A 13276-nucleotide genomic window follows, 5' to 3' on the forward strand; every position below is an offset into this window, starting at 1 on the left:
TGGTAAGGGGGAGTAACCTTGCAGAAATTAGTCTTAAATGCCCTTGGGCCTCAGCATCCTCAACCCAGAAAGACAGAGAAGCCATGGTCCTAAGTAATGTGAGGCCCAGAGGGAGGAGACCTTCAGTGGAGGCCAGGATGGGGGTGATGGGGAACTTTTCCTGAAGCTGGAGTAGGGAAAGGTGGGCACTGAGCTGGCTGGGGTTAAAGGATTGGCAGTAGGATAAGCAGAGGTATTCCTGGCAGAGGTAATAGTGGGACTGAAGATGTGACCCACACCAGGAACATCTGTCTACTGCGGGGGGTGGGGGCTCTCAGCAAGAAGAAGAAAAGAAATCACAGGGGCTGAATGGGCTCTAGTGGCCCGGCTGAGGCCTTGGCTGTTCTCCTGCAGGTGGCTGGAGCTGTCACAGGGTTTGAGTAGGGGAGGGCTGTGGCCAGAGGTGGGATTAGTCAGGGAGATTATCCAAGTGGCAGGACACAGGTGGCCTGGGGAAGAGAGAAGCTTGTGAGAATTAGAGGCAGGAATAAAGGTCTAGCCCAGTGACACAGGTGAGTCCACACAGCTGAGCACCTCCAGCTTGGGGCTTTCCCAACCTTCCTCTGAAGTGCCACCCATCATAGATAAGACAGATTAGGGGCCGGGTGTGGTGACTCACACCTGTAATCCCAGCACTTTGGGAGGCTGAAGTGGGTGGATCACCTGAGGTCAGGAGTTCAAGACCAGCCTGACCAACATAGTGAAACCCTATCTCTACTAAAAATACAAAAATTAGCTAGTCATGGTGGTGCACGCCTGTGGTCCCAGCTACTCGGGAGGCTGAGACAGGAGAATCGCTTGAACCTGGGAGGCAGAGGTTATAGTGAGCTGAGATTGCGCCACTGCACTCTGGCCTGGGTGACAGAGCGAGATGTCTCAAAAAAACAAAACAAAAAACCCCCACAAAAGACAGATTAGGAAAGCTATCATTAGACATTTTACTTTTCAAGTGTGGATGTTTAAGGCAAGCTTCAGTCACCTGGAGAATCTACTTAGGAGAAACAGATTATTTCCAAAGATGCTTCAGGGCAAGACATGCCTGCGGGGTCTCCCAGCTGTGTGCATTAGGGACTGTCCCAGCTTCCAAGGAGAGTGCTCCTGTCGTACATCCAGCACCCTGGGACTTGGGAGGCAGGGGAGGAGAGCTCCAGCTGACGTGCAGGCAGCATCCCCAGAGGAAGGCTTTTGGAACTTCTTGGTCTCATGGCATAAAAAGCATGGTTGAGGCCAGGTGTGATGGCTCATGCCTGTAATCCAAGCACTTTGGGAGGCTGAGGTGGGCAGATCACTCCTTGAGGTAAGGAGTTTGAGACCAGCCTGGCCAATGTGGTGAAACGCATCTTACATGGCAGGAGCAGGAGGAAGAAAGTGAGGGGCAGGGAGGTGCCACACGTTTAAATGACCAGATCTCATGAGAACTCACTCACTACCATGAGAACAGCACCAAAGGGGAAGTCCGCCCCCATGATCCAATCACCTGCCACCAGGCCCCACCTCCAGCATTGGGGATTATATTTCAACATGAGATTTGGGTGGGGACAGAGATCCAAACCATATCAGATGGTAAGATATCTCAATAATTTAAAAATGTTGATTACATGTTGAAATTATAACATTTTGGGGCCAGGTGCAGTGGCTCACACCTGTAGCCCCAGCTACTCAGGAGGCTAAGGTGGGAGGATTGCCCAAACCCAGAAGGTTGAGGCTGCAGTGAGCTATGATTGTGCCACTGCACTCCAATCTGGATGACAGAGCAAGACCCTGTCTCAAAAGAACACAACAAAACAAAACCCCACAAACAAACCATAATATTTTTGGTATCTTGGGTTAAAATTTAAATAAAACATATTAAAATTATTTTCACCTGCTTCTTTTTAGCTTTTCTTACATGGTTACTAGAAAATATAAAATTACATGTATGGCTTACATTTGTAGTTTGCATTGTATCTCTGTTGGACATGGCTGATCTAGACCCTGAAAATTGTGTGAAGGAGGGGGAACACTGTGGTTTGTGGAAGGGGCAGAGACGTTTCATGTGAAGGAAAACCAGGAGGGCTTCAGGAAGGAAGCTGATTTTCAGCTGAGCCTTGGAGAAAGAGTGGAATGCAGGAAGGCAGACAGCATAGGAGGACAGAAAAGGGTACTCCAGGCAGGAGTCACCTGAGCAGAGGCCTAGAGGTAGAAAGTGATCAGGTTTGGATGAGGAAATAGACCAGTGTGCATCCTCACAGTCTACATGACGAGGGCCAGGCTGCTGGATATGCCCTCTGTCACCTTCCTGCTCTTCTCTTGGGGACCTCATACCCAAGAACCCTTTTGACCAATGTCCTCCGGGGGAAAGGAACCAACACAGGTTGGCAAGGGAGCTTAAGGAGCCATGAAAGGGCAGGCAAGGTCTCTGAGAAGGCGGGTCTCTTGGGGTCTCACTTTAGTGGCGAGCCATCTAACGTCTACCTGCTCTGTTTTTCAGCTATCTTCACTGAGATTTGCCAGCAGGATGAAGCTAGTCACCACTCAGCCTGCCATCAATGAAAAGTATGACACTGAGGTACAGCAGGGGTTGTGGGCAGGTGTCCCACTGTGGGGAAAGTGTATGGGTTTGCTACTTGGGTCGCACAAGCGAGGCTTCCCTTCCTGCCTCAACCAAAGATCCCCATGCAGCCCTGGGTAAGCCCCTTTCCACTCCTGGACTAGCCAGAGTCTTCAGAGTCCCTGGAGACCCTTAGGGGCTGTCATGGGGTGAAAGGGCTAGGTCAGGCCACCAAGTTCACAGGTGAGGCCTAAAGAACTTATTAGAAATGGGATAGAAGCCGACCTTAAGATGAAAATTTTTTAAAAACAAAGAAAAAAAAAGGACATCTTCAGGCTCCACCCTAGACCGGCAGAATCAGAAACTCTGGGAATGGATCTAGTGACCTGTGGTTCAATATCAGTCAGGTGATTCTGATGCCTTGTCACATTTGAGAACCGCAGCTCTAAGCTCCACTTCCTCCCCAGTCTCCAAACCATGAGTTAGTTCTACAAACTCTGGGTGCTCTAGGCTTCTACATGAGATTTCCTTAGAGCTAAGGGCTAAAGTGGTGTGGACCATCTTTCAGAATCACCTGGCTATGTCACTACAGAATTTCTTTCCTCCCAGTAAACAGCTGGCCAATCAGAGGGAGTGCTCAGCATCACCATTAACAAGGGAAATACAAATTAAAACCTCGTTGGAATTCTACCCTTAAATTAGCAAAAACTAGAATGTTTTTGACAACACAAAATGATGATGAGAATGTGGAGAAATGGAAACTCCTGTCCACTTCTGGTCAAAGTGTAATTGATACAACCACTTTAGGGAGCATTCTGGCAACATCTGGTGTAGTAAAAACACATTTATTGTTAATTTGGCTTTCCTCTAAGATGCTCATGGAATCATAGCTCATGGAGAAAGGAGCATTTGTAAGCCCTAAGCTTGACAAACCAGTTAAACTTTTCAGATTCTAAATCCTGAAGGAAAATGACAGTCCCTATGGCTCTGTAGAACTAACCCATGGTTTGGAGATTGTGGAAGGAGTGGAGCTTAGAGCAGTGGTTCTCAAATGTGATACAAGGCATCAGAATCACCTGACTGATGTTGAACCACAGGTCACTAGATCCATTCCCAGAGTTTCTGATTCTGCCGGTCTAGGGTGGGGCCTGAAGATGCCCTTTTTTTTTCTTTCTTTTTAAAAAATTTTCTTCTTAAGGTCGGCTTCTATCTCATTTCTAATAAGTTCTTTAGGCCCTTTTATGACACTGATGCCTCCTCTCTTGGGGCCACACTTTGAGAACCACTGGCATCCTAGTTAAGGCCATGGTGACTGGATTGGGCTCTCCTGGGTTTAGCACCCTGCTCTTTCCTCCATTAGCTGTATATAGCCTCAGCAAAATACCTACACTTTTTTTTTTTTTGAGACAATCTCCCTGTGTCACCCAGGCTGGAGTGTAGTGGCACTATCTCTGCTCTCTGTAACTTCTACCTCCCAGGTTCAAGCCATTCTCCTGCCTCAGCCTCCCAAGTAGCTGGGATTACAGGCACATGCTACCATGCCCAGCTAATTTTTGTTTGTTGAGATGGAGTCTCGCCCAGGCTGGAGTGCAGTGGTGCAATCTCAGCTCACTGCAACCTCTCCCTCCCAGGCTCAAGCCATTCTCTTGCCTCAGCCTCCCAAGTAGCTGGGACTACAGGCGCACACCATCACACCCAGCTAATTTTTGTATTTTTAGTAGAGACAGGGTTTCACCATGTTGGCCAGGCTGGTCTTGAACTCCTGACCTCAGGTGATCTGCCCGCCTCCGCCTCCCAGAGTGCTGGGATTACAGGAGGGAGCCATCACACCTGGCCAAAATGCCTACACTTTCTAAGGCTCAGTTTCTTCATTTGTAAGTTGGGTAGAGAACACAATCCATGCTCAAAGAGATCTTGTGAAGAATGAGATAATGTGTAGAAACCTCTTAGCATAGTGCTGTCATGGGGTAAATGTTCAATAAATGTTGTTTAGCACTCCTTTCCCTTCTACAGAGCAGCAGTATTGCTTCTAGGTATATATAGTCTAGAGACATTCTCACATGTGTGAGAGACTATAGAAGTCACTATTAAAACAAGCACTGTGAGCACCCTTCTTCTATAGAGTCTATAAGTCTCTTTATAGACTTACTGTAATATTGATTAAATAGTGACTCTTTATAGTCCTTACTATAATAGCGAAAAATTAGAAACATAATATCCTTTAACAGAGGAGTAGCTAAATGAGTTGTGGGATGAGGGAGCCAGAGCTAGAGCTACCTGCATGGATAAATCTCAAGTGAGAAAAAAACTAGATGCCTGAAGTGGCCCAAATGACAGTCTCTATTATTTACACCACATATAAAAACATGCAGAGAGATGCTGATACCATTAATGGATATATGTGTGTGGAGTAAAAGAAAAAATGCATGGGAGTGAAAAAACCAGACTGAGGCCAGAGGTTCCTTTTGGGATGGGAGGGGAGTGGATTGGAGCATGGTATGCAGAAGCTTCACATTTATCTGAAATGTTTTACTTCTTAAAAAAAAAAAAAAATCCCTGGGCTGGGTGCATGGCTCATGCCTGTAATCCCAGTACTTTGGGAGGCTGAGGCAGGCGGGTCACTTGAGGCCAGGAGTGCAAGACCAGGCTGGACAACATGGAGAACCCCATCTCTACTAAAAAATGTAAAAATTAGCTCGGTGTAGTGGTGCCTGCCTGTAATCCTAGCTACTCTGGAGGCTGAGGCACAAGAATCGCTTGTGCCTGAGGGGCAGTGGTTGCAATGAGTGGAGATCATGCCACTGCACTCCAGCCTGGGCAATAGAGGGAGAATCTGTCTAAACAAACAACAACAACAAAAACCACCCCTGAAGCCAATGTAACAGCATACTATTGTAGTCACATTTTGGGGCAGTTTGCCCAGGTTTTATGGCATTATTTTGTATGCTTTTCTGCTTTTCTGTATTCTTGAAGATTTTCTTATCTTTTTTTTTTTTTTTAGATGGAGTCTAGCTCTTTCGCTCAGGCTGGAGTGCAGTGGCACAATCTCGGCTCACTACAACCTCCGCCTCCCAGGTTCAAGCAATTCTCCTGTCTCAGCCTCCTAAGTAGCTGAGATTACAGGCACCTGCCACCACCCCCAACTAATTTATGTATTTTTAGTAGAGATGGGGTTTCATTGTGTTGGCCAGGCTGGTGTCGAACTCCTGACCTCGTGATCCTCCAGCCTCAGCCTCCCAAATTGCTGGGATTGCAAGCACGAGCCAACATGCTTGGCCTTCTTATCTTTTCTTATTTGGTGTTCCTTTAGCTTAGGATTATCAACATTGCTACCTGTGAACCTGGCTGGGTGGATGTTGTACCTGTCCTGAAGGTTTTTCATGCCCCTATTTTTTATTTATTATTATTATTTTTTTAGACAGGGTCTTGCTTTGTCACCCAAGCTGGAGTGCGGTGGCGCTGTCATGGCTCACTGCAGCCTCAACTGCCTGGGCTCAAGCAATTCTCCCACCTCAGCCTCCCAAGTAGCTGGGACCACAGGCCTGAGCCACCACGCCTGACTAATTTTTTTTTTTTCTGTAGTGATGGGGTCTCCCTATGTTGCCCAGGATGGTCTTGAGCTCCTGGGCTCAGGGGGTCCTCTTAGCCTTCCAAAGTACTGGGATTACAGGTGTGAGCCACCACGCCTGGTGAAGTTGGAGAATCATGCTTTTTCATGTAATTTGTGTTCTAAGATCTGCATTGTTGGCCCTGGCCAACCGAGTGAGTCTGTGTGCCATCCAGTGTGAATGTGTTTATAATCTTTCTGATAAGCATTTTTATTTACACACGAGTTCTTGAGAGAGATGTAGAAAAATTATTTTGGTTGCTGCCTTTCCTAGACCGTAGCCAGTATTCTCAGGTCATTTTCAGCACTGTCTTTGGTATTGACGCCTGTTTTCAAGAGGGTGGAATTGCTTCTTCAGAATTTCTTTGACTGATGGGGCTGGCTGTAAGGCAGAAGCCTGGGTTCCTAATCCACTTCTTCCATAAGCTCTCTGTGGCGAGTTGCTCAGACCCTCTCAACCTCAGGGTTGTCCTCTGTGAACAAGGAAGTTGGCCTGATAACCTGCAGTGACCCTCCCACTCTGCCAGTCGGTGATTCTGTGAAGTGGTGTAAAGGGCTGTGAGCCTCAGGCATAAACAGACAGCAGGGAGAGACTTAGTATACCCCACTCTACCAAGAGAAGATACACTGGCAAGCTGCAGTGGGATGAAAATCGGAAAACTGCCTGACCCGAGAGCTGCCCCACAGCCTAATGTGCAGCTTAAGCAGAATTCTCTGAATTATCCTCATTACATTTATAATGAAAATGCCTATTAGGAAACTTACATGAGTCTGTGCTGTTTCCAAGGCATTTTTTTCCTATCTAAAAAATGCCCCTGTTTGTTGTCATTGTTGTTGTTTTTGAGACAGGGTCTCACTCTGTTGCCCAGGCTGGAGTGCAGTGGTGCAATCTTGGCTCACTGCAACCTCCGCCTCCCGGGTTCAAGCCATTCTCCTGCCTCAGCCTGCTGAGTAGCTGGGATTACAGGCATGTGCCACCGCACCCTGCTATTTTTTATTTTTTATTTTTAGTAGAGACGGGGTTTCACCATGTTGGCCAGGCTGGTCTTGAACTCCTGACCTCAAGTGATCTGCCCGCCTTGGCCTCCTAAAGTGCTGGGATTACAGGCATGTGCCACTGCACCCAGCCTCCTACATCACCTTCTCATTGGCCCAGACATGTAAGTTTGACTCTGCTGTGCCTCACTGAACAGAGTCATCAAGCTGGAGGACCCTGATGGCTCAGTCAAACTTTCTGTAGCTGGGCCATGATACATTTTCTAGGGCTGGGAGAAGGAGGGCATGTGGACAGGTGAGACTGGCCAAGCCTCTCCTGTTGATCCCACAGGAAGTCCACACCTGAAGGAGACCTTCGTGGGGCTTCCCAGAGGGGCAGATCAAGGATCTGGACACTGGTCACATGCCTTGGGTCCCAGGCTTTGTGCCTGAATTGCCACAGAGCCATCAGGATGCCAGGGGTTCTGTTGACCCTTGCTATGTGAGGGCAGATGGGCCTCAGTGCCCAGGTGACCTGGTTGGATGAGGGCTAGAATACAGCAGGCCTTTGGTCTGGGAGAGGGCCAGTGGGGCGGTGGACTGGTCACAGTTTTGGTCACCAGTCCCAGGATCCAGGTGTCAGGGGCTCCCTCCAGTGGCCCTTTTATGACAACTAAAGGAAGTCCTATTGTTCACAGCGAGGGTTCTCAGCTTGAAGTTCCTTGTGCCTCTTTTAGAGAAGACACTCAGATGGTATCTATCAAGTATAAAATGACTTAGCGATTCTTTTCCTCAAAATGTATCATTTATGATCCTTTTGTAGTTCATGAGCGTGATGATTGGGTGTTCATATGCTTGTGTGAGATGTGCCACCCTTGAACCTTGTTATGACGTCGGCACATTACCTGTCCGATCTGGAAAAAAAAAAAATGTATCATTTATTTACTTACCTAAAATCTGTGGAGTGCTTACTATGTGCCAGGTGCTTTTTAAAGCACTTGGGATACCTGACTGCATGAACAGAAACACAAATCTCTGAGCTTGCAGTCTGATGGGAGTAGGGGAGATACATAATAATAATCACAATAAATAGGTAAGTTCTAAAGCTTCACTGTTTAATACAGTAATGCTACCCAAATGTGGCTATTTAATTAAAATTAGAATTACTGGCCGGGCGCGGTGGCTCACGCTTGTAATCCCAGCACTTTGGGAGGCCGAGGCGGGCGGATCACGAGGTCAGGAGATCGAGACCACGGTGAAACCCCGTCTCTACTAAAAATACAAAAGATTAGCCGGGCATGGTGGCGGGCGCCTGTAGTCCCAGCTACTCGGAGAGGCTGAGGCAGGAGAATGGCGTGAACCCGGGAGGCGCAGCTTGCAGTGAGCCGAGATCACACCACTGCACTCCAGCCTGGGTGACAGAGCGAGACTCCGTCTCAAAAAAAAAAAAAATTAAATTAGAATTACTTCTTCAGGCTCCCTAGGTGCATTTCAAGTGTTCAGTAGCTATATGTGTCTCATCATTACCATACTGGGCAGCACAAATATGGAACATTTCAATAATTGCAGAAAGTGCTATTGGACAGCACTAATCTAGAGTATGTTAAAAGGCAAAACGTGCTATGAAAAACAACATTAGAGATTTTTAAAGCATGTTGCAGGGGTGGAGAAGGAATTACAATTTTTTTTTTTGAGACAGTGACTCACTCTATTGCTCAGGCTGGAGTGCAATGGTGCGGTCTCAGCTCACTGCAACCTCCGTCTCCCGGGTTCAAGCAATTCTCCTGCCTTAGCCTCTCTAGTAGGTGGGATTACAGGCGCACGCCACCATGCTCGGACAATTTTTGTAATTTTTGTAGAGACAGGGTTTCACAAGGCTGGTCTTGAACTCCTGACCTCAGATGATCCACCTGCCTTGGCCTCCCTAAGTACTGGGATTGCAGGGATGAGCCACTGCACTTGGCTGGAATTACAATTTTAAAAAGTAATTGTGGTGCACCTAATTTAGAAGCTTTTGAACAGAGATTTTCAGGAGGTAAGTGAATGAGTCTTGGAAATACCTAGGAGAAGAAAATCCGGGGCAGTGGACAGGCAATGCAGAGGCAGAAGCATACCAATTTGTGGAAGTGTTTGGAGTGCACCAGGGAAGAGAAGCAGAAAAGAGGTAATGGGGGCAGATCTCAAAAGCCTCATAGATCACTGTGTTATTCTACAGAAATCTATAAAGACATAAATATATGAGTACAAAAATGTTCTTGCAGCATTGTTTGTAAGCAGCAAAAAATTAGAGGTGAGGCCAGGCACAGTGACTCACACTTGTAATCCCTGCACTTTGGGAGGCTGAGGCGGGCAGATCACCTGAGGTCAAGAGTTTGAGACCAGCCTGGCCAACATGGCAAAACCCCTCTCTACTAAAAATACAAAAATTAGCCAGGCGTGGTGGCGCATGCCTATAATCCCAGCTACTCGGGAGGCTGAGGCAGGAGAATTACATGAACCTGGGAGGCAGAGGTTGCGGTGAGCCAAGATTGTGCCACTGTACTCCAGCCTGGGCAACAGAGCGAGACTCCATCTCAAAAAAAAAAAAAAAAAAAATTAGAGGTGACATACATGATTATCATTGGGGAGTGGTGACATGTTCATGCAGTGGTTGGTGAGGATGAGGGTGAAAGGATGAGGGTTATAACCATGCATAGAAAGCATCCTGGAGGCCAGGCACAGTGGCTCACACCTGTAATCCCAGCCCTTTGGGAGGCCGAGGCGAGAAGATTGCCTGAGCCCAGGAGTTTGATACCAGCATGGGCAACATAGTGGGACCCCTGTCTCTACAAAAATTAGCTGAGCATGGCAGTGTGTACCTGTAGCATGACCTACTCAGGAGGCTGAGGTGAGAGGATTGCATGAGCCCAGGAGGTTGAGGCTGCAGTGAGCCATGATGGTAACACTGCACTCCAGCCTAGAGGACAGAGCAAGAGCCTGTCTCTAAAAAGAAAGCATTCTGGTGCTGGGTACAGTGGCTCATGCCTGTAATCCTAGCACTGTGGGAGGCTGAGGTGGGTGGATCACCTGAGGTCTGGAGTTCGAGACCAGCCTGGCCAACATGGTGAAACCCTGTCTCTGCTTAAATTATAAAAATTAGCCAGGTGTGGTGGCGGGCACCTGTAATCCCAGCTACCCAGGAGGCTGAGCCAATAGAATCGCTTGAACCCAGGAAGCAGAGGTTGCAGTGAGCTGAGACCATGCCATTGCACTCCAGCCTGGGCGACAAGAGCAAAACTCTGTCTCAAAAAAAAAAAAAAAAGAAAGCATTCTGGAGTCTGTAGGCTGCACCAAAAGGGCCATTATCCTGGTAGACTAGAAGGAGCCTGGGGCCCCTGGGAATTGGGGTTTGAGGTGGCCATGTGGCTTGTGTTGTCTCTTCTGCTGGCAGTAGCAAAGGCCAGGGGACTGTTCAGGTCCTCCCAGACCCTAAACTCACCCCAGTTAGGGAAGAGTCACCAGTGGGGAGGGAATCACCAGAAGCTGAAAGCATACCCTGTGGATCCAGGAATGACCAGGATGTCTGGGCACAGAATGAGGAATTGTGCTCTTGCTGTGGAAGAGACAGGGTAGCTTCTCTGATGACCCTTCCTGTCGGCCCCCACCCTACCATGTTTCCCGGCAGAGAATGGTCAAGAACCTGGAGAAGGAACTAGCACTGCTCAAGCAGGAGCTGGCTATCCATGACAGCCTGGTAAGAGGCTAGAGGCAAGGAAGGAGAGCAGAGGTGCTGGGGCAGGGGTTGACTAGAGGGACTGGGGCTAGGGGCAGACAGCATGATGGGTTAAGGCTGATGGTGGGCGGGGTCGGGGGCAGGCTGAGTGGCAGGAAAGGGGCAGCAGCAAGGGTCCATGAGGACAGGGGGTGGGAGCAGAGTCCTCCAATGGTCCTGAGGGGCCTCAAGGCAGAGGCAACACGTGCCTCCTGTCCTCGCCGTTCTCATGCTGCAGAGTCTGCTGGGACTCAGCCAGCAGAGCCTCTGTCTGGAGTAGCAGGCCCCATGTCTGAGGGTCTTTCCTTTCCTCCCCGACCCCATTATCCCTCTCTGACCCAAGCACCTGGCCTGTTGTGTCAGGCCCTCTGGCAGGACCCGATGATGAAGGGAATGAGCCAGCTTGGGCAGCCGGGGCCTGGGCCCAGCCTCCCTACTTTGCCTTTCAGAGTGGCCCCTGCCATTCCCCTGTGGGCTCAGGTTCTTGTTGCTTATCCACATATTCTTCATTCTCCTTCAAGACCAACCGCACCTTTGTGACCTATGACCCCATGGATGAAATCCAGATTGCTGAGATCAACTCCCAGGTGCGGAGGTACCTGGAGGGAACGCTGGACGAGATCGACGTAAGGAACCCCTCTGTGACCATTATGCTTAGCCAGCCTGGGCCTCCCTGTCCTGGGCACACCCCAGCGCATGCTCTGCTGGCCTCAGAACCTCATGTGAATGGGTGCAGTGGGTGGAGGGTGGTGCTGGACTCTTGATGTCAGGGTCCCTTCAGCTCATCTCAGGGGCACAAGCACAGGCCCTAGAGCCAGGCTTTCTAGGATTGAATCCCAGCTCAGCTGCCTCTTTGCTGAATGACCTTGGCAAAATACTCAACCTCGTGTACTTCAGTGGCCTCACCTGCCTAGTGGGGAGGGAAACAGAGTGGGGATTAACTGAGCTGCTGCACCTGGGGTGCTTGATTGTGTCCGCAGAATGAAGCTGATAAAGGATGGTGGTCATGCTGGTTGTCTACAAGGTAGACCCCAGGGCCCATGTTGGAGTGGGCCAAGGAGGGGAAACCACTCCATAAGGAAGGGTCCTCAGGGGGAAGGCTGCATCCTGTTTTCACAGTGCAGTCCATCAAACCCCTCTTCTTGGAGACATGGGCAGACCCCCCTGGCTGTTACTGTGGGCAGCTCCGAGAAGCAGGCCTGGGACAACTAAGGGATGGACTCTTCTGGCCTTCACAGGAGGGGCAGTCCCAAATTAACCCTTGATCAAGGGGAATGCTGTGGGCTTTAGGCTGGGGGGAGGCCAGTAACCTTCCTCCAGCCTCATGTGTGTGTGTCTGTGCCCATGCAGACAGGTCCATAAATGGGCTCCATCTGAAGACAGCAGGCAGAACCTTTTGGAAGTAAGAGAAAGCTGGAGAAATACATTTTATTAAAAAAAAAAAACTTTAGAAGGTATTTTCAAGGTATAGAATCATTTCATTTTATAGAGGTCTCCACTTAGAAAAGGTGGTTTTTATAGCCTCAGCAAATACTTAGTTTTAAAATTATTAATCAGGTGTTTCTCTGCTCTGGAGGAGGGCTTGGCTGCCACTTTGCTGAGAGGCTGTGTGCACATGTCCTCTTCTCGAGACAGATGGTCCAGGGGTCAGCCAAGGGGTCTTGATTTCTCTACCAACATAGATGCAGCCTGGTCCCTCTAGGTGCCCTTGGTCTAACCTCTGCCTTGCTCTCTTCCTTCCAGATAATCGACCTTAGACAGATCAAGGAGGTGTTCAACCAGTTCCGGGTGGTTCTGAGGTGAGAGACCCCCACCCCTGCCTCACTCCTACAGCAGGCTGCCATTTTCATCTCCTGCGATCTGGGCACTTGCCTCCAAGAGCATCCTCTTCTTGCTTGTTGATGAAGAGCCAAATCAGAGTCCTTGGGGGCATGCCTGAGTCCCTGGTGGATATTCAGTGAGTTCATTATTAGACAGGAGGTGTTTATGGAGTGCCAGCTCTGAGTGTGCCCAGAGCAGGGCATTGTGAATATTCACCTTGTGAATATTGCCACACATACCCCCACCTCAGGAGGCATTTGTGGTTTATTTGGGTGCAAACATACCCGTAGTCTGAGCAGCTTATGCTAGGTGGTGTCACTAAAGCTGGTCACATGATTCTAAGGGGCCTCTTAGAGACAGAACCTAAGACAAAACCCCACATGGTCCCAAGTGAAGCTTACGGTCCTTATCAAGTGTCATCTTGGAGCAGACACACATGGCATAAGGTGGCACTTGTGGGTTTGGGGGTTGGACAGTGGGTATATGCAATGGGGCAGGGGGAAGTGAGTCCTTTGTCCTTTTGTCTGGTCTGGTTCATGATGAAGGTGTGGCC

General features: G+C 48.9%; 1 protein-coding gene and 1 non-coding gene across 13 annotated transcripts in view; both read left to right on the forward strand.

Moving 5' to 3' along the window:
* KIF9 (kinesin family member 9) overlaps nucleotides 1–13276 on the forward strand; it is a 49646-nt gene that overhangs the window by 19415 nt on the left and 16955 nt on the right. For 11 of the 12 annotated variants that reach the window (XR_009214495.1, XR_009214496.1, XR_009214497.1 and 8 more), the window contains 4 exons: nucleotides 2510–2587; nucleotides 10816–10884; nucleotides 11424–11528; nucleotides 12646–12701. Coding sequence is in view for 9 of the 12 variants with exons in the window: in XM_058442479.1 (XP_058298462.1) it covers nucleotides 2510–2587; nucleotides 10816–10884; nucleotides 11424–11528; nucleotides 12646–12701 (308 nt within the window). In the remaining 3 variants the exon portion in view is untranslated. The remainder of the gene's footprint in view (nucleotides 1–2509; nucleotides 2588–10815; nucleotides 10885–11423; nucleotides 11529–12645; nucleotides 12702–13276) is intronic. The other variant, XM_058442478.1, reaches the window with a different exon arrangement.
* LOC116474037 (small nucleolar RNA U13) lies at nucleotides 7963–8066 on the forward strand. Its single transcript, XR_004249577.1, has one exon. It is a non-coding gene; the product is annotated as a small nucleolar RNA U13 (small nucleolar RNA).

This window comes from Hylobates moloch, unplaced genomic scaffold (genome assembly GCF_009828535.3).
Source record: "Hylobates moloch isolate HMO894 unplaced genomic scaffold, HMol_V3 SCAFFOLD_8, whole genome shotgun sequence".
NCBI classification, from domain to species: Eukaryota; Metazoa; Chordata; class Mammalia; order Primates; family Hylobatidae; genus Hylobates; species Hylobates moloch.